General features: G+C 34.2%; 2 protein-coding genes across 2 annotated transcripts in view; one reads left to right on the top strand and one right to left on the bottom strand.

The window, feature by feature from the left end:
• Nucleotides 1–18,964, bottom strand: part of CCDC146 (coiled-coil domain containing 146) — a 66,212-nt gene that overhangs the window by 42,114 nt on the left and 5,134 nt on the right. Inside the window, exon 2 of the mRNA XM_077783647.1 lies at nucleotides 17,488–17,648. Coding sequence (XP_077639773.1) covers nucleotides 17,488–17,637 — 150 coding nt within the window. The 5' untranslated portion in view covers nucleotides 17,638–17,648. The remainder of the gene's footprint in view (nucleotides 1–17,487; nucleotides 17,649–18,964) is intronic.
• Nucleotides 3,657–9,408, top strand: FGL2 (fibrinogen like 2). Its single transcript, XM_021546130.3, has 2 exons — nucleotides 3,657–4,363; nucleotides 7,127–9,408. The coding sequence occupies exons 1-2, from the start codon at nucleotides 3,751–3,753 to the stop codon at nucleotides 7,831–7,833; spliced, it is 1,320 nt and encodes a 439-aa protein (XP_021401805.1). The 5' UTR covers nucleotides 3,657–3,750; the 3' UTR covers nucleotides 7,834–9,408.

Below are 18,964 nucleotides of genomic sequence, written 5' to 3'. Positions count from 1 at the left end.
AATAAGAATATTTATAATATCAAATGGAATAGAACTGCCTTTCCTATTGTGTTCTGATGTGTTCTCACAGACACATGAGTAAGCTGAATAGGGAGTCCCACAATCCAGTGGACAACATAAGGACTGCTTGCATGAAGAACAACTACTGAGTTAAAAAAGAAAACAAGTTAGCTAATCAGAAAGAATTCTAAAACAGAATTTGTTTCTAGTATGGAATTTTGGTATATATTTCACATTGTGGAAAAACCTGAATATTAATCTAATTACTTCTCATTCTGTTTCTCAGTCAAAATGTATCACAGAATCACTGAAGTCTGCAAAAAAAATCAGAAATATTACTGCAGCAGTTGAATCTCAACACATTCCATGTCTGTCACAGACATGGATGAAAATGGTTTGTATGAATGAGCCCCAATGTACTTCAGGTTTGTACATATCTATCATTTGAACTGCTTAGACAAACCCAGATATTTTGCAGCAATTCTTCTGCAGAAGATGTTGACTCCCAGAACAAAGTCAGAAATCAAACAGATGCCAAGCTGTTTTGTTTTAAATTGCCATAGTCAGTAGTTAAATTAGCATCTGCCTTCAGTCATAACTTGTTTTCTGTTTGACCTACATTCCATTATCTGCCAGAAAAAGAAAAAAACCTTACTCTAAAAATTCATGGGAAATGGTTCATTCTGGTTTTGATAAACATTGGACAAACAATCTTAGACAAGTATAATAAAACAAAATATATCACTTCTTTAACCTTGTAATCACTGGGAAGTTCTGTGAACAGAATTAAAATCTTCAGTAGAATTTCAGAGTATCTTGAGCTGTCAGTCATTTTCTTTATCTTTAGGAAGATGTCTGTATGATAAAGATAACTCTTCAGTCCACAGGAAAAAAAATATTCCTAAAAAGTAGACTAAAAGAAATTAAAAGGTACAGGAAAACTGGCTTTAAGTTAAAAGCAAAGATCTTAGCAGAAAAGTCTCAGTTACAGTCATCAGCTGTTATTCAGTAAAATCCTTTCACAGTTGAAAAAGCTTGGCTCTTGTGGCTTGTGATTGCTAAACTAATTTGAAGTTTTAAGTATTATGCAGAACACTCTACATCTAGAGAAACCCCATCTGGGAAGAAACTTCGTTTATACACAAACAGCAGGTCTTAGTTTTCTGCCATTAGTTAAACTGCATCAGCACCTTACAGCTTAAGACTACTCAGTGTCCATCCTCTTTGCTGAAAAACTCAGATTTGAAACTTCATTTCATTTATTCCAAGGATAAGAGACATGAAACATGAAAAAAATGCTATGTTATACTGTTTGGGGTTCCTGAAGAAAGGAATCCAAATTGTGACAAATTGTTGGGAATGGATACTCCCTGACAGAACAGGAAGAAAGGCCAGTAGCCAATTACAAGAGCACTCCAGGTAGGAAAAGCATACAGGCTGGAGGAGAAATGGATCTTCTGGACTTCAAGCAGACTGGTGACAGCTCAGGAGTGGAACACCTGACCAAGAATGAAATCAGGAGGATAACAGAGCAACTGAAGAATTCTTAAGTCTCATCCAAAGGAGGAAGTAAATATCCCAAAAGGAAGATATATATGGGACTAAGGAATCGATATCTCAGGACAGAGATGTCTGAAAAGCTCAGATTCTTCACTTTACTGTCTGAACTTTCTTTTTACATTCAGTATGAGCAAAAATTTCTGCCCTTCTAGATGTTACAAAATTCTGAAGATAGTTTAGGCTTTCAATGTAGCACAGCAATCATAAATCACAACAATATTTGTTATATATTTAAATATTTCAAGGCAAATAATAGAATGTGGTATATCAAGGATAATTATTATTCATTTTACAGATACAGGACAGTTTTTCGAGTCCAAAGTCACAAAGCAGATAGCAGAGTTAATTGTAAACTGAACAAACAAGTTAATTGTAAACTGGGGGGAATGTGGCTTCCCAAATAGCAAGGATTTAAGAATTCTATTCTATTTCTAAAGCCCCTCCAAAGAGGCTGGGATAGCTTTTCTCCATTCAACAGTAACAGCCATACAAAAGAATAAGGCTTCAGAAATACCTGATTTTAGACTGACACAATGAAAAATCAAAAATGCAAAAATTTTACTTGCAAATTAAAATCATACATTTTATCTTTTACAAACATTTCAGTTTTGATAAAACCAAAGTTATGTCAGTATCTTACATCTGAATGGCAAGGGGTGGCTTTCACCTCATTGCTGGGGAATTATCATGATCTGACAGGGGGAGATATAGTTCTGTAAGCAAGAGAATATGTCAGAATAGGGCATTTTGTTTAGATAACTAAAAGCCTCGTGGCAGGTTCTGGGATGTTCATTTAGAATACAATAATGATAAATTCAAAACCCATCTCCCAAGAATGTGCCTTAAATTTTGTGCTATGCAGGAATCTGAAGGAACCGTTGGAGGGGTTAGACAAGGAGGTTTTTTTTTTACTAAGCTTCCCTCCTGAATTATCAATATAAGCATCTGGTGTGTATAACAGCTAGTAACATTACAGAAATCATGAACTTGTGGATTATATGTGTGACTAATGTCTGCTTAATGTTTAATCTGTGTTATGAGTAATTTCAAATAAGGTTTAGGGAAAGCAATGGTTCAGATTGGACTACTTAAACAAGAACTGGTATAAATACCCTTTACTCATGCAAGTTATTTGACTCTTGACTGAGCTATGAATGCAAGAATACCTTGTAGAAGAAGCCTTGTTTTGAGGCACAAGGAAAATTACGTAGATCATTAAAACTGTACAGATATCACATGAGAAAGGTAAAGGTGGCTGTAGCATGAAAATGACAATTGTCACCTGGAGTAGTATTTCATTTGGAGCAATTGGTCATGGAAAGTATATGATTAACTCTCAAAGTTGATATGAGGCACAATAAAAGGAAGATCAATACTTCTAACAGAAGAGAGTTCCTTCCCTATGTCTCTGCCTCACTTTAGATTTAGAATTTGGGACATTAATCAGAATATCAGGATTTTATTTGGGTTTCCTGTACAATTAATCTTACAAGTAGGATCTCATGCATCAAAGGGGAGACTGTCTTAAGTTCACTTCCCTTCTCTTAAAAAGGCTCAATAAGAAGTACCCAAAATCAGATAATAGTGAATGTAAACTGTTATGTGCCATAGAGTTCATGAATATTCCAGATAACTATTTTAAGGTGGGCTAGGTGAAATAGTGCTGTTCATTCTCCTGAATTTGTGACTCTATACTGAAAAATGTTTGGAAACCAAAACTATATGTGTGTTTCAACATGTTTGGGGTTTTAAATAATTTATATGAATATATTTATTAAGTTAAAAATAAATTAAGGAAAAGGGGACTGACTGTCAGGAAAGCTATTGCTGTGATAAACCTCAAACTGGGAGAAAGGCTGGTTTTCACTTTCTCTACCTGTTTTTTTTTTCCAAAAAAAAGAAAATCCATGTACAACAAGGAATGAAATTAAACTGCATAATTTACCAGTACACATGCATTTCATCATCTGGCTTACATACATTAGCTCTGAGTCAGAAATACTCACTGAAATGTGCTACTCTTGCAAGCACTACCTAACTTTGCTCTGCTATTAATCACTCGTGATGCAAGCACTCCCACCCATTTCTGAGAACAGTGTAGGCTGTCTGATAACTCACAGGCTTTGAGCTGCCCTTATAAAGTTGTTCCACTTCTGCATACTTCCTCATACTGCTAGTTTCTCAGTGAAGATGAAGCTCCTCATTTACATAGTCTTGCTGAAGTCAACTCTCCTTGCTTTAACAAATGTTTTTGCAGTAATTTTAGAAGAGGAAGAGAATGCTAAAGAAGCAAAACTTACTGAGACTTGTCCCATAAAGCTCAAAACTAATCGGAAATGTGATGAAGGAGAGGATTGTCCTTATCAGATAAATTTGCCTCCGATGACCATCCAGATACCCAAAGAATTCAAACTGCTTGAGAAGACTCTCAAAGAAGTACAGACCCTTAAAGAATCAGTAAACAAGCTGAAAAAATGCTGCCAAGATTGCAAGCTGCAAGCAGATGACAACCAGGAAAGAGACAGAAGTAATGAATTCCTGCTACCCAACACTGCAGAAAACAGCGAAAGCCAAGATAACAGAGTACAGGAACTGCAAAGCAAAGTTAACAGAATGGCAACCAGCTTAAAAAATGCAAAGAGCCAGATTCAGACACTGCAGGGTCGTTTAGAGAAGCTGAGCCTCATAAACATGAACAATGTGGAACATTATGTTGACAGCAAAGTTGCAAATTTGACATTTGCTGTGAACAACCTGGATAACAAATGTTCTTCTAAGTGCCCAGCAATGCAAGCAAGACCTGGTATGTAATTTGTTAATTCTTACTGCCTGTATAAGCTTTCAGTACATTTCACTAATATTAAAATAAACAATTTAAATTGCATTTTACCCAAATAAAATAATGCTGTGTTATTAACTTCACAAGTATCTGCTCTTTTAGTGTTTATTTATACTCCTATAAAACATTTCAGCAGCCACTAGAGGGTTACTGAGAGCTGCAGGTGTTCAGTCCCTCCTAGGACTGGACTTCATTTAGGGATTTGAAACATTAATTTTTAAAGGACAATTTTTTGTAATTTAATAAATAAACATGAAAATTAACAATATTTTATACCATAATATCCTTCATTAGAGACATGAAATATCAGTGACCTACACATATTTTCTCCTTGGATGGGAAGGGTTAAATTTTTTCTAGGTGTGCCTTAGAAAACTGCCGTTTTATTTTTTCTCGGTGCAAAACTGCAGATAGTCTGAAAAGGGGTGCAAGACATCATCAAGCATCAAGTAAATCTAGCAAAATGCTTCATTTTTAAAGGATAATAAAATAATTTTCTTATCATCACAGCAAAAATTTGAAAGCCTTGGCTAAAAAAAAATTATTAACAGCACTTGTCGACTGGGTTACACATGTATCATCATTTTAACACTAAACCCTTTGCATTAATTTAATATATAAGCGGTATAAAACAGGAAACAGGTGTTATCACTGAAAAAAATCACTTTTTTCTTTTACCATTTAACTCTCCTTATAAAGGAATAGAACCAACGCTCTCTTTCTAATATTTGCTGTTATTAAGGCAAGATTGAGGGGTTTTCTTCAAGTCATAAAGTTTTTATATTACATATAGGAATCCTTGAAGACAAGAACTGTTCCCTAGATTGTCACTGTATCCTACCACTTAGATATCAAAAGTAAGAAGATAAAGCTCTTGAGAGACAAAACAGAGAAAGACCAGGCTGCATTGCAATCTTTGTCTCTTGTTTAGCATCCAAGATTTAAAAACAATGTTCCTTCTATGTACACATATTGAAAATAGAAGGACCTGCAAGTGTACAGTGTATGTACAGCTGAAATTCTTGAAAGTACACTTCTTTGAAAAGAGCAAATACCTAATAATGAAGGTAATGCTTTTACAATATCAGTAATCAAATCAGATAAAAATCACTACAAATAAATTATATTAATTCAGTTACAAAACATTCACAAAAAGAATGAGTAATTTTTTGTTATATTAACAATGGGCAATGAATTTTTTTGTTATATTAACAATGTACAGTACTTCAAAACAAACTAAATTAATTTTTGATATTCCTCACATTTAATGAAATGCTGAGTAGTGTTCAGGGCATATGATCATGTAGATATTCCTTATATTTTACAACAACATGCCAAAAGCATTTGTAGCAGCAATAGATTCATTATGAAAGCTAGCAAGGAAATCAGCAACAACTTTTTCCTATTCAGGAGCCACTGACATCCACGTAAAGTAACAGTAAAACTTTATTTAAATAGGAGACGAATTGGATTATAGAAACATTTTATCTGAAATGTATATTCTCTGTTAATAATTGCTCTGAACTTTAGTCCACCAAGGATTTTACACTATGTTCAGTGAAATAAATGAGAATTTATTGTAGATTTAGATTTGACTTTAAAGCCTTTCACTCCTATATTTTGTGGTTTCATAAATGTCCATTTTTCTGGCAAAGAAGTTCTGAGACTTACTCCCTGCTGTAGCCTGGTATCACTCCTCCCTTTCAAGAAGTAGTTTGCTCAAAATTTCTAGGAAAACATTACAACAGAATCTGAAAAAGAAAATGCCCATGCATTCAAATCTGCAATAGGAATGAACATTATGGTTTTGACTCTTAACTGAGAATTTCTGAGAGCTCTCCATATCTTTTAAGAATCTGGAATTCTAATACCATGCTGTTGAACAGAATGAAATTACTGGATGATATTGTGGATCAAAAATAGATTTTCACTTTGGGGAAAAAAACTGGGGTTATTTTTCTTCTGAATAAAACACATCACCTGTTGGTGGGAAAAAGGTACTGTTAACAGTAGATGGTAACATTCTTTTCTGTAAAGCCAGCAATGCCACATACACAGGAAAGCACCATCACCTTCATCTTTCTAGTACTCACACAATTACAACAACAAATGTGACAATTTTATTACTTTTTTATTACTTTTTTCCTGCTTCCTAAAGTACGGTCAACATTAACACATAAAGCATTCCTAATGATGTTATGTTCTCTATCAAATGACGTTTACTTAACAATAGTCATGTTAACATCATTCCCACAGGGACAAAGCTCTCTGACATATTGCCAGATGGAGCTGTAAATTGTACGCACGTTGTGAAGCTATACATTTAAATACAAAAAGCAGCAAGTGCGTAAACACAAAGCATTAGAAATATGGACAGAAGAAATCAGGTTGATTTTACATGAGATAATGAAAGGATAGAGTAGACAAAGGACAAAAAGGAAAGCAAATAATCAAAATGCCTTTATAGTAGGCATTTTGATTTTAAAATGTAGTTTAGCTGGGTTTTTTTAGTCAGCTATCTGATGCAGAGATCCTAGGTGACATCTGTTGTACAGTAAATCTGATGGAAAAGGTGTTTTTCCCTAGAACTGAAATTGTTGCAACACTATTTGCAATGTAAAAGTCTCTCCAGTACAAGTTCTGTATGCCATATCAGTCTGGGTAAAATTTTTTTATATTTTAAAATTGAAATTATGTTTATTCTAACACTACTTGTTCTTTCACCAGTTATACAAATAATGCAGAGAGACTGTGCTGACCATTACACAGCAGGGAGAAGGAGTAATGGAATCTACAGGATTAGCCCTGATCCCAGAAATGAGAGCTTTGAAGTTTACTGTGACATGCAAACACAAGGAGGCGGCTGGACAGTGCTGCAGCGGCGTCAGGATGGCAGCACTAACTTCAACAGAACCTGGAATGACTACAAACATGGCTTTGGAAACCTCAGCAGGGAGTTCTGGCTAGGTAATGACAAAATTCACCTCCTGACAAAGAGCCAGGAAATGCAACTGAGAATCGATCTTGAAGATTTCAATGGGATCAGAGAATATGCCAAGTACGACCACTTCTACGTGGCCAACGAGTACCTCAAGTACCGTCTCAGCGTCCACGGCTACAGCGGCACTGCAGGAGATGCTCTCCACTACAGCAGGCACTACAACCACGACCAAAAGTTCTTTACAACCCCGGACAAGGACAATGACAGGTATCCCTCGGGAAACTGTGGTGCTTACTACAGCTCTGGCTGGTGGTTTGATGCCTGCTTGTCAGCCAATCTCAACGGCAAGTACTACCACAAGAAATACAAAGGTGTTCGCAACGGCATTTTCTGGGGCACGTGGCATGGTATTTCTGATGATACTCCCACTGGATACAGGCAATCCTTTAAATCAGTAAAGATCATGATCAGACCCAAAAGTTTTGTGCAGTAATTCTACACATTTTTCATAGTTAGCATTGGATTGCACTCAAAATTGTACTTACTCAGTATTGTACTCAAAAATCAAGTATTCAGTTATGTTTGGCAAAAGATTGTTCTAGACAAAACAACATACTTCCACATAATATTTTTAGAGACAGTTTGACCCATATAATGTATTAAAACCAGCATTAAAATACCTAAATAGTTATTGCTAAAACTTAACACTGGTTAGGTCTTGGTTTTGCTATGTAAATATTCTAAACATTGCTTTTGGTGCTTTTACTGACTGTGATATACTGCACTTTATGATTTAAAACTTTTATATTGTCTTCCACAAGTTTTGTCTGAATGAATACCTACATTTTAACCTGAAAATAAATCAGAGGTGTAACTAATATAAATTTGTCAACACTTGGGGAAAAAACCTAGATTCTCTAAAACATTATTTTCCTATCATCTATCCTTCATAACTTCAAAGGTATACCACAGAAATATCAATGTAAATTAGGAAAAGTACTAAAAATTATTATTTTTAAAGAACAGAGAGCCACGTGGTTTGCCCAAAGACACAAAAAAAGGCCTTGAAGAAAACAGAAAATGAAGATGATTTTTTAAATTTCATCCCATTGTCAAAGATTTTTCAAAGTAGTTGGTAGAAGAATTGAATAAAAGCAGAGGAAATAATTGTAAAATCTTAGAATAATTTCATTTGGAAAAGACCTTTAAGATGATTGAGTCCGACTGTTAACACAGACCTGCCAAGACCACACTAAGCCATGTCTTGAGGTGTTACATCTACACATGGAGAGAGCACATATTGAACAACATTCTTGCTCTTGGTTCCTCCATTCAAGCTCAAGGTCCTATTTGTCATTTGTAGGAGAAAGGAGCTTATGCAGATTTATGTTATGTAGCTTATTGCACATTTATGCAGGCAGGTAGACAGGTAGGAGGAAGACACATCAATAAGAATCCATATTCTTTGCATTAATGCCTCTAAATACACACAGAGATTTTCCAGTGCCATTTTGCTTTCTCATGAATCCTTTAGGTAAGTCAAATTTTACAAGATGCTCTTGTAGAGACTTAAGGTCTCATTTAAGTACTTCTCAATATAGATATCATTAGACCCTAAAACTAAAAAAGAAATTATAGATGTTTTGTAACATAAGAAAAGACTGTTCTCCCTGTTTTCAGACTACACATTTTGTAGGCACATAAAAACCTAATGTCAATTCTACGCAAAAAAGAGAATATATAAGCAAAGAGTTTTTTTTCCTAAAATATAACAAATAAAAAAGTCAAATTGTCAAATAGTGCAGGAATTTCAAATTAGAGATTCTTTTATTAAATCTCACATTGTAGATAGTGAGCATATATTTGACTCCACATATCTAGACCATGTCTCTATAAAGATAGGGACCAACACTGAGTGGAGATGCAATATTTCTTAGCAAGAGGCTATTCTACTATCTTGCTTACACCAGTCCTGAGATGCAGAAAAACTACACAAAGACTCTATTTCTTTATCAATTATGTGTGGTCATTGCTGGCATAGCTTTTTTGATAAAAGAGACATAACAAAAAAGAATACACGTATATATCTGACCTAATACCTTATAAATATGATCTCTACTGGTTTTTTAAGATTACAACAAAACTATTATGGTTATAAGTTACACAAATGAAGAACACTGGCAATAGCTAAATTGTAAAATATTAATATATATTTTTAATAAGTAAATACTTTGAAGGACAGTTCAAATGTAATTTGGTTTATTATATTTCAATTTTAAAGAGCAATGAAGTTTTAACTTCAAGATGTATCATCTTTGTGTTTTGAAGCTATAGAATATTTATTTTGGGATAAAAAATAGTTGTCTAAACAAAACAAAAAAAAGCAACTGATGAAGTATTGGTTAGAAGAGTAAATATCTAATTGCATATGATTATATTTAATAATTTTGTGTGAAATGCACAGTTTACTCCTATTCATTACATGATAACTACCTAAGTGTGACTTACAGTATCTACTGTAAGTATCTACAAGTTTCCACTTGAAAATGTCTTTTTACTACTAAGTTGTAAGAAGAGAAATTGTCCTTTTAAATCTTGTTTAAAGGAAACTTTGTAAAACACAGAAATGTTAACACAATAAGCAAATGTGACAAAAATCACCTGCAAAAGCTTTGTCTTCAAAAACAAAAAGCAAAAAAGAAAGTATAATGTTATTACAGAAATCTGATTGTTACCTGCCTGGAACTGTTGTAGCTGAATCTCTGTCAATGTGTACTAGTTTTGCAAAGTGTAACTCCATCTACTTGTTGCAAACATTACTTACTTTTTTCTTGGTGTGATAAAATAAGAATGTTCCACTGTTAAAGCTGTACTACTGTTATAGATGTACATAAGAACTATTAAAAAATCTCATAAATAAATAATTTTATTGATTTTCTGTAAAAATTGAAGCAGTAAGAAAACACCAATAACCAACACAGAGGACTATGTGACATGCCAAGAGAATAATTGCTAATAATTATAGCACCTTAGCGATCTATTTTATGACCCTTCAGCTGCCAGACAATACCAAGAGCTGAAATCTGAGATTTTTTTTGTAACTATTCATATTTTGGAAGAGGAAAGAGTAATTGCCCAATGAAGAGCTTGCACAACCTCTGCCTTTAACATGAAAGAGGAGAAGCAAACCAATGTTTTGACCTTTCAGATCACATACAAGAGTCATCAAAGCATGCAAATACAAATACAAATATATACCCCCAATTAAATAATACAATTTTTTATACAAAGAAAAAGCTCTTGATCTCTGCCCAGAGTATAACAATTCAAAACATGTCTTTCAATCTATGGAAAATATTTATGTAACACTGATTAGCATATGAAGACACTTGTGGTTTTAATCCTGATAATATTGAAATGGTGAACTTTAGTGGAAAAAATTACTAACAGTGGGTTTGCTAGCAAAATTCCAATGGCTTGTTTCCAAAATATAAAGGCACAAGCCCATCAGTTCAATGTGATCAGCCAAGCAGACTGTAATGTCTTGGCTTTCTACACATTGCTTAAACAAAACCAAACGAAAACTAAAAAAAAAAAAAAAAAAAAAACCCAAACAAACCAGAGAAAAAATGAAAAGAAGATGTGAAAGCACTGGTGGTTTTTCCTTCCCTTTTAAATGCAAATACCTGTTTCCTCAATTGTGTTTATTGGGAAAGACGCAGTCAAACTTGGAGTGAATTGAGAACAGTATGTAGTTTGACAAATTGGTGGGGAAAAAAATTACTTTTATGTGTTTATTTGGAAAATCACTTAAGATGGTTGCCAATCCCTATCCAGACCCCTGTTGACAAATTAAATAAAAATCAAACAAAAGTGCCAAATTTACCTAGCTTCTATAATTTTTATGTCATGGAAAAACCAAAGCAGGAAGGATGCAACTTGAATTTTCACAGAGAAAAAAAAAAAAAAAAAAAAAAAGAGAATATAATTAAAAGCTGGCCTACAAAGAACAGAGATTTAAATATATTAAAATATTTTTAGATTTTTTTGGTGTTCTTTTTCTTTCAGGAAAAAAGAAGAAATGGTACACATAGGCCTGAAGACATTGACATAAGTTTTAAAGAAAAATGGCTGAGCAATACCATCTATAGGCCCTGCTAGATGCAAACATTTCCCATATTACATTGATCTCTTTCATTCACTGCTTTAATTAAATTTTTATGGAGTTATAGTTCTTCTGCCAGAAGCTAATTTGGCTGTCACGCTCAATGGTAATCAGAAACAAAGAACAAAATTTTAACCTTCACACAAGTCATGAGAACATGGAAATTATGAAAGCAATATTATTTTTTACGTCCTCATTCATCAGCTTTTTCTATCTCAGTAAAAATGTGGTCCATTTGGAAAATAATAATGGGAAAAAAGAACCCAAATTACCCGATTATGTTCCTATAATCAAGACAAACTGGAAGTTTAATTAAGACTACATTTCAGCCGGAATAGTATGCCATCATTTAAAATTACACTGTACAAAATAATAGTTTGCTTTACTCACTTTTAAGCAATTACATGGAGTGAATGATTTTTATGGAAAAGCAGGATGCACTTTGAGAAACAGAAATTCTCATGCCTTTCTTCAGACAGAGTACAAAAGCCTCTCCACTCTGCAGTTTAATCTCCCTATGCTAAACCAAATACAAGGATTCTTTCACATGTACATATTTAAGACTCTGTTTATTCAGGAGTATTTGGACACAGGTGCTTTGAATAAGCAAACCAGGAATCACTTTTTTAACATTTAAAGTAACCCCATGTGTGTAACAGATGATTCTCCACCACTGAAGTTTTTATTGAATGTATGACTGGTTAACATTGCTCTGGCTTCCTCATCACATGGTTGTGCAGACATACAAGGCCAGGTAGACCCAAATTTTAGTACAATTTTGCCTTATCTTAAATACATACTTTAGGTGAGAAAACAGGAAGAGATAGCTTTGGAAAACAATATAGCAATATACTTGTCAAGTCTCATATGTATCAGAAACGGCTGACAAAAGGCCAAAATGCAAGAAGATGTTACAGTAAAGGTTATTTCTTCCCTTAGTCTCACACTAGAGAGCTCTAGTTTCTCTGCATGGTATGAAATCTGCACACTTGACTTTATAACAGCATAGAAAAACAAGACATCATAAATACTTTCCAACAGGCTTTTCAGAAATGAACAGAAATACCATCGGCTTTGTGATAGTTCAAACACATCCAACCACTTCCTGGCCCGTTCCTCACAATGTTACCTGCTAGTGGTAAAAAGAACCTCTCCATAAAACTAGCATGTTACACCAGCTCTGTTCCCATTCCTGCTGTTTGAAGGCACCTGTAAATTCAACCAATTCCTCTACAGCTTTTTTAGGAACAATCAACTTTCCTGTTGCAACAACAATTTGCTTTAATATTCACAATGCATACTATTTCCTACTTGCTGGAAGCTGTTGCAAAAAACCATACTCTAGCTTACAGACACATCAGCTGTAGATAACTTCCCAAGTGACCATTTCAACAAAGTCAAAAAAGGTTTATTTAATTAGCAGTCAGATTCCTGTGCATGGAGGTGGAGACAACATCTGTCTCAGCTGTTGGTGCCAACATATTTATACGCTTTTTTGTTGGGCCAGGAGCCTTTGAAGTTTGTTGTGTGGAGTATGCCAGGATCAGCTTAAGTTTAAAAATGTTCTTTGCTTTCAACATATTAAGCTGTGTCAAGATTTTTATGTCTTTGATAGAACACATACATATGTGGTGAGTACTAAAACAAATTATGTGCTGCTATAGTTACCATGCAAAAATATAGTGATGATCATACTTTAAAATAGCAGAAAGCACATTAGCACATTACAGAATGTGTTCAAAGACAGAAATTAAAATGGTGATTATGTAAAAAAAAAAAAAAAAAAAAAAAAAGTCTATCTTAATCTACCAAGGTAGCTTTTCTAAGAAACTTTTCATTTAAAGATAAATAATCTTTTTTTTTTTAAAGGAAACTCCTTTACACCCACCATTTAACCTAAGTTAGGAGAGAATTAAAAACCAGTTTGTTACCAAAAGAAATTGGAAACAACTCTAATTTCTAGAATGGTATTAGATGTCTCTATGTCACTGAAGAATTATGTGAAATATTTATTCTTAGTATTTAGATTTGAAAGTTGTAGTCAACCTTTATGTGACTTCCTCTTCTTTCCTGAAGCACAAATGAGAAAAAGGAGAAAAATGAGAAGTACCTTTCTCCCCTCAGACACATGCATCATTCTTTGACATTAAAGCTCTTGCATATAGCAGATAGACATGAATCCACATCATATAATCAGAAACAAAATTTGCTTGAGAATTCTTTGTCATACAGTTGATTTCTTGGTAAACATTGAGATTTTGCTCAATGCTTCCACTAAAATTAAGATTTTTGGTTAACATTTTTATTAGCAGTTCAACACCTTTTGGCAGTCAGTAGTGTAAATTCAGTAATGTCAGAAAGACTCTGAGCTTCAAAATAGTAATTAAAAATATTAATGAAAGGTTCTTTCTGCTTCTTGATGGAAACAGGATTCACGGACATCAGAGATGAAGAAAAGTAGCATGATAGTGACAATTTCCATCAAAAAAAGTAGCACAAAGGAAAGATTTGGTGCTGGTATCAGATAGGGGGCACTGATCATTTTATAGGATATAGATGCAATAGTTTACAATTGACCAGACAGGAAAATCTCCCAAAGGAGTTTATTCTTCAGTATGTTTAGATTTAGCAAATAAATGGATGATGTCTGTTAGCAGGAAGGGATTATTGCGGTACCTTCCAAACAAGGCACCCGCTCACTGGATCTGGAGAACAGCAAAGCACTTTTCATTCACACATGCACTATTCTGCAGAACAATTTCTGCTGCTTCTGAGTGTCCACTGCAAAGGCATGCAAGACAAATGTTGCATAATCATTTTTTGGTATGGTTTTAAAATGGATGTATACATTTGACTGAAATACTTTTCTAACCTAAAAACATACTAACAAAAGAAAGAGAAACACAAGATACTGCCTTGAGTAAAAACACCTCCAACTTGGAGAAGACACACACCATTTGATTTCTCTTTGGAGTTTTTTTGTTTGATTCACTGCCAGATTGGGAAGATGTATAGAGTAGGAGTCCTTTTTTGTGCCTAAACATCAACAATATCAGTATGACAAATAATGTTTGATTTATTATGTTCCCATTAAGACTGGATCAGGTGGAGGAAAGTAAAACACAACTTGAGTCGCCAGAGGGGAAAAAATGCTACTGTTCAATATGGTGAAGCACAAAAATTATGGGGACAAAAATGAAGAGAATGGGTAGGATTATCATTCCGCATAATCTTGTCTTTTTGAGAATTCAATCCAATTTCATGTCATGTTTGGTTGCTTCTTCTATTCAAATGACAGTTTCAGTTTGTCCTCTGCTGCTTTAGCAGTAACAGCATTGTTGTAGCAAGGATGTTGTAAGGATAAAGGGAAAGGTTAAATGTATTATATTACCATGTGTTGCAAAAAATTATAAATTTGCAGGCAAAGGCTGGATACAATTTTAGATCATTTTGTTGAAGCTAACTACTACTAAATACCTATTTAATAAAATTAATGGCTGTTTAAATTTAAACATGTACTTGTATGACAAAATTCAATACATTTTTTGCTGCTTTTTAAGAAACATATTATATATACATGGCCTATAATGCACAAAAATCAAAATAAAATGAGCATAATTTATTGCATCTTAATGTGGCATTTATTCAAGTAATATATTTTTGTCATCACAGGTACTAGACTATGTAGTTTTCAATGAAAGTTATTAACAGATGCATATTGATTTATTTCTAATACTAGAAGAAAACAAGATATGAGGAAAGATTCACAATTCAAGAAATTAAATTAGTAGTGTTTGAGCACAAATCTTTATCTCAAAGACATAACAACAAAGGCTAAAAGAAGTGGAAAGTTCATTTTGTGAATGTATGGCAGTACCCTAACCAACAGAACAGGAGATGTCAACTTGGTAATAAATAAAAACACTTGGTGAAAAGAAGTCATGATGAATTGGGTGGCTTTTGTTTGAACTCTGTCAAGTTTTCAATATTTCTACTTAACCCACAAAGCTAAACAATGTTACTATAAAGGTTTTATTAAAGATAATGGAGAGATAGTGTACATGTTTTAATTCTTGCTCTTTGTATGTTTTAGTATCTTCTGCTTACATGAGAAAAACAAAACTGGCTTGACAGGAAGAGGGCATATATCTGTTTTTAAAGAAATCTTATAATAACAAAAGGTGTCTCTTCTGATAAGTACATAGTGTACAGGCATAAACGACCAGCCAGTGAAACTGAGATAATATGATACAATTCTGCTTCTGTGGAAAAATCCTGAAAGCTATTCCAAGTAGTTGAAGCCGGCATCAATGCAAGAAACCTCTATGGTGACCAAAGTGTTATATTTATCCCTGAATTATGTATAAAGTTCAACAGCAGAAAACAAATACATCAGTGGAAGAGAAGAAATGTGAATAAGTGATGAAAAGCCAAACTCACCAGTAAAGTGCAAACTGTTAAGAATTATGGTAAAATAAATGAGTCATAGTTCTCTTCTAGAAATTGACAAAATTACCAGAAGACCTCACTTATGAAATATTATGTAAATTTCTTACTTTGTTTTTCCACAGTATGTTTTTTCTTGTGTTGGTAACAACTCTAAATACTAAGATTTTCCTGTATTTGCCATTAATGGTTTGCAATGTTATCAGTGTTAAACAAGTTAGCTTTAAATTTGATAAGTAGAATAACCTCTTCTGAAATTTTTTTTTTTTTGAGAAAAAATCAGGCAAATAATCTAATAAGTTTCTAGAATAAGTCTAGAAAAATTAGTTTTCACCATGATTAAAAATAAGGAAAACAAAGCAGAAATGCAGAAATACAGTTTAGGAGTGTGGAGGCACTTTTACCGCAGCCTTGGACTGAGAATAAAGGGGGTTTGTGCTGCAACAATACTGGAAGCTGTGGGCTCCTCATACACTGGCACTGGACTGAAAGCAGCAGCTTTAAACTCTGTTCAGTATGATCTAATAGCAGGATAGCAAAGGTCCAGTCCTATTTTCCCCTTCACTACAAATTCTTGCCATGTCCTTTCTCCTGACCTTAGATTGTAGGCAGCAAGTGAGAGCCAGGGTAGCAAACTGATCTGACAGATCCAAAATGGGAAGAGTGCAAGGTAAAGCAACTTCAGGTAAGAACTTCAAGAAAAACATGAAGTATGAACAAAGACTGACAAGGATACAAGAGAGAGATGTACGTTTTTATTATAAAGAGGGCAGATATTGGCTGGTCTACCATTTTAATGTGGAAAAGACAAGAAGAAAGCTTAATTATTCAGTACAAAGGAAAATTAAACTGGGATATAGGGAAAGCTTTTTATAAAACGCTGGCAATGATGACATGCTGGAAAAGGATATCCAAAGAGCTATCACCACTAAATAAAGATTTAAGAACAAATTAGAGAAATATATGCAGAAATCTACTTCAGTGCCAAATTTGGATTAGATTATCACTTAATGACTCTTCTGGCCTTACATTTTAAGGATTCCATTTGATATATATTTTATCCTCAAAATTTTAAAATACTTCTAGTATTCTGAAAGACTCCTTAACACCAAAAAAATCACAAAAGAAATTGAGTTCCAAAACGTTACTTCTATCACCATCATCAATTAATACTACCTCCGGAACCACTTACCTGCGATTTTTCCTGCAGCTACGGAGCCTTTTAAAAAAACATGATGCAATTACTTCTACAAATAGAATATTACAAAACCAAAACCAAGACCTCTGTATTCTCATTCCCCTTAAGGCCATAATCACTGAAAAAAAATAACATGATTCTCTACCAAGCACAGCATCCTCAGCAAGAATATGACCCTGCTTCACAAAACTTTCTTACCACTTAGACAAAAAAATCAAAGAAATGGGAATGATATAGACAGTCTATGGTAGAAACCTTCAATTATTAACAGCAAAAGATACACCTCAGAATAATTACTTTGTACTGTTACAGACAGAGAAATCTGGGACACATGGTACCTCATCTAAACACTGAAAGGCAGGACTTGCTGTTAGGTCAGTGGGTCCCTCCTCCTGGCTAGAAGCTGCTGGACTCAGCACAGAGGTGGGTGACTCATTCTCAGTTGCTAGTTCCGTGTCAGTGGCACTTCCTTCATCAGCCTGACTCATTGTTTAAAGCTCTAGAAAGTTACAAAAATACCAATACAGTACATTAGATGCAGGGATCATAATTTCATATGACTGTAAAAGATAAATGTGTAGTGTAAAAGCCACTACATCAATATGTCAGACCTGTGTTCAAACCATAGAAGTCACAATGTGAGCAAATTAGGTAACTCTACAGTTACAGCTTCATGAAAGACTTCATGCAAGAGGCTGCACTATCATTCTAATATACTCTTGATATCATTAAAATACCCTGAAGAAAGTTCTTATTCCAGTTAGGTAACACAGTCTTTTAATAAATGCACAGACAGTGAAATTAAAGAAGGTTGGAACAAGCAGGGTTATTGGAAAATATAATTTTGCTATATTTGTATTATAGAAAATCCCATAATAATATCTGTCATATAGGAATAGAAATCTCTTAGCTACTTTCATTAGAAACAGTTAGATCAAGGACATTCAGTACTTCTCAGCAAGATGGGACTTAATGCCACAAAGTTTCTATCATTTTACTTTGTGTTTACTATCTTGCTCCAGCACTTGAGAATTATGTTCCAAGCTTCAATCATCAGAACTCTTTGAGATGTGTGAAAATGCCAAGGTGGGTGAGGGAAATGGGAGGTGGAATACAAGGGGATACAATGCTCCTGGTACCCTGATAAGACAGCAATGTCCATCAGGTAGGTCCTCATCATTACATCAAACATGAATTAATATCTGAAAAACCCATCTTCTGGCATAACAGCATCTTAAGAGCTTTGTATATCCAAAGATTTTTAAAATGCCAATCTTTTACATGAAAAAGCATGAAAGGTGACAAGAACATCTCAGGAGAAAGATATAAGAGACATGGGATTATCCAATAGACAATAAGCATCTTACAGAGGGAAGAGAGGGGGAGAGGGATTTGTGAGGCACACAGAAATCTTGCCATGACATAGTGAGATAAGGGAAGCATGGAGCATTTGTAGACCAAAGCACAGATCAAAGTGGAGATGGAGTGTAGATGGAGGAATTCAAGAATTGCTTCACAAGTTCACTGAAGCTGTAGGTGACAGGAATGGACAGATCAATATCACAGTATTTTAGTGCAAAATTTTGAGAGAAAGAACGTCAACTTTTGCAAATGTTCACCTGACACCGGAAGGTCTTTCTACATTAGCTATTATGCAGAGCACATTGTATTCAGCTATGGAACCGCACCACAGTAAAACTCATATCAGCTGCCAAAGATGCAGAATCCTCTTCAAATTAGGCAGTCTTGACATTATTTAACCTTTCATATAATATATGGGAGACCTTTATCTTTTTTAAAAGAGAGCATTTCACT

This window comes from Lonchura striata, chromosome 5 (assembly GCF_046129695.1).
Source record: "Lonchura striata isolate bLonStr1 chromosome 5, bLonStr1.mat, whole genome shotgun sequence".
NCBI classification, from domain to species: Eukaryota; Metazoa; Chordata; class Aves; order Passeriformes; family Estrildidae; genus Lonchura; species Lonchura striata.
The sequence above is the reverse complement of the archived record's forward strand: the minus strand, read 5'-3'. Positions and strand labels throughout refer to the sequence as shown.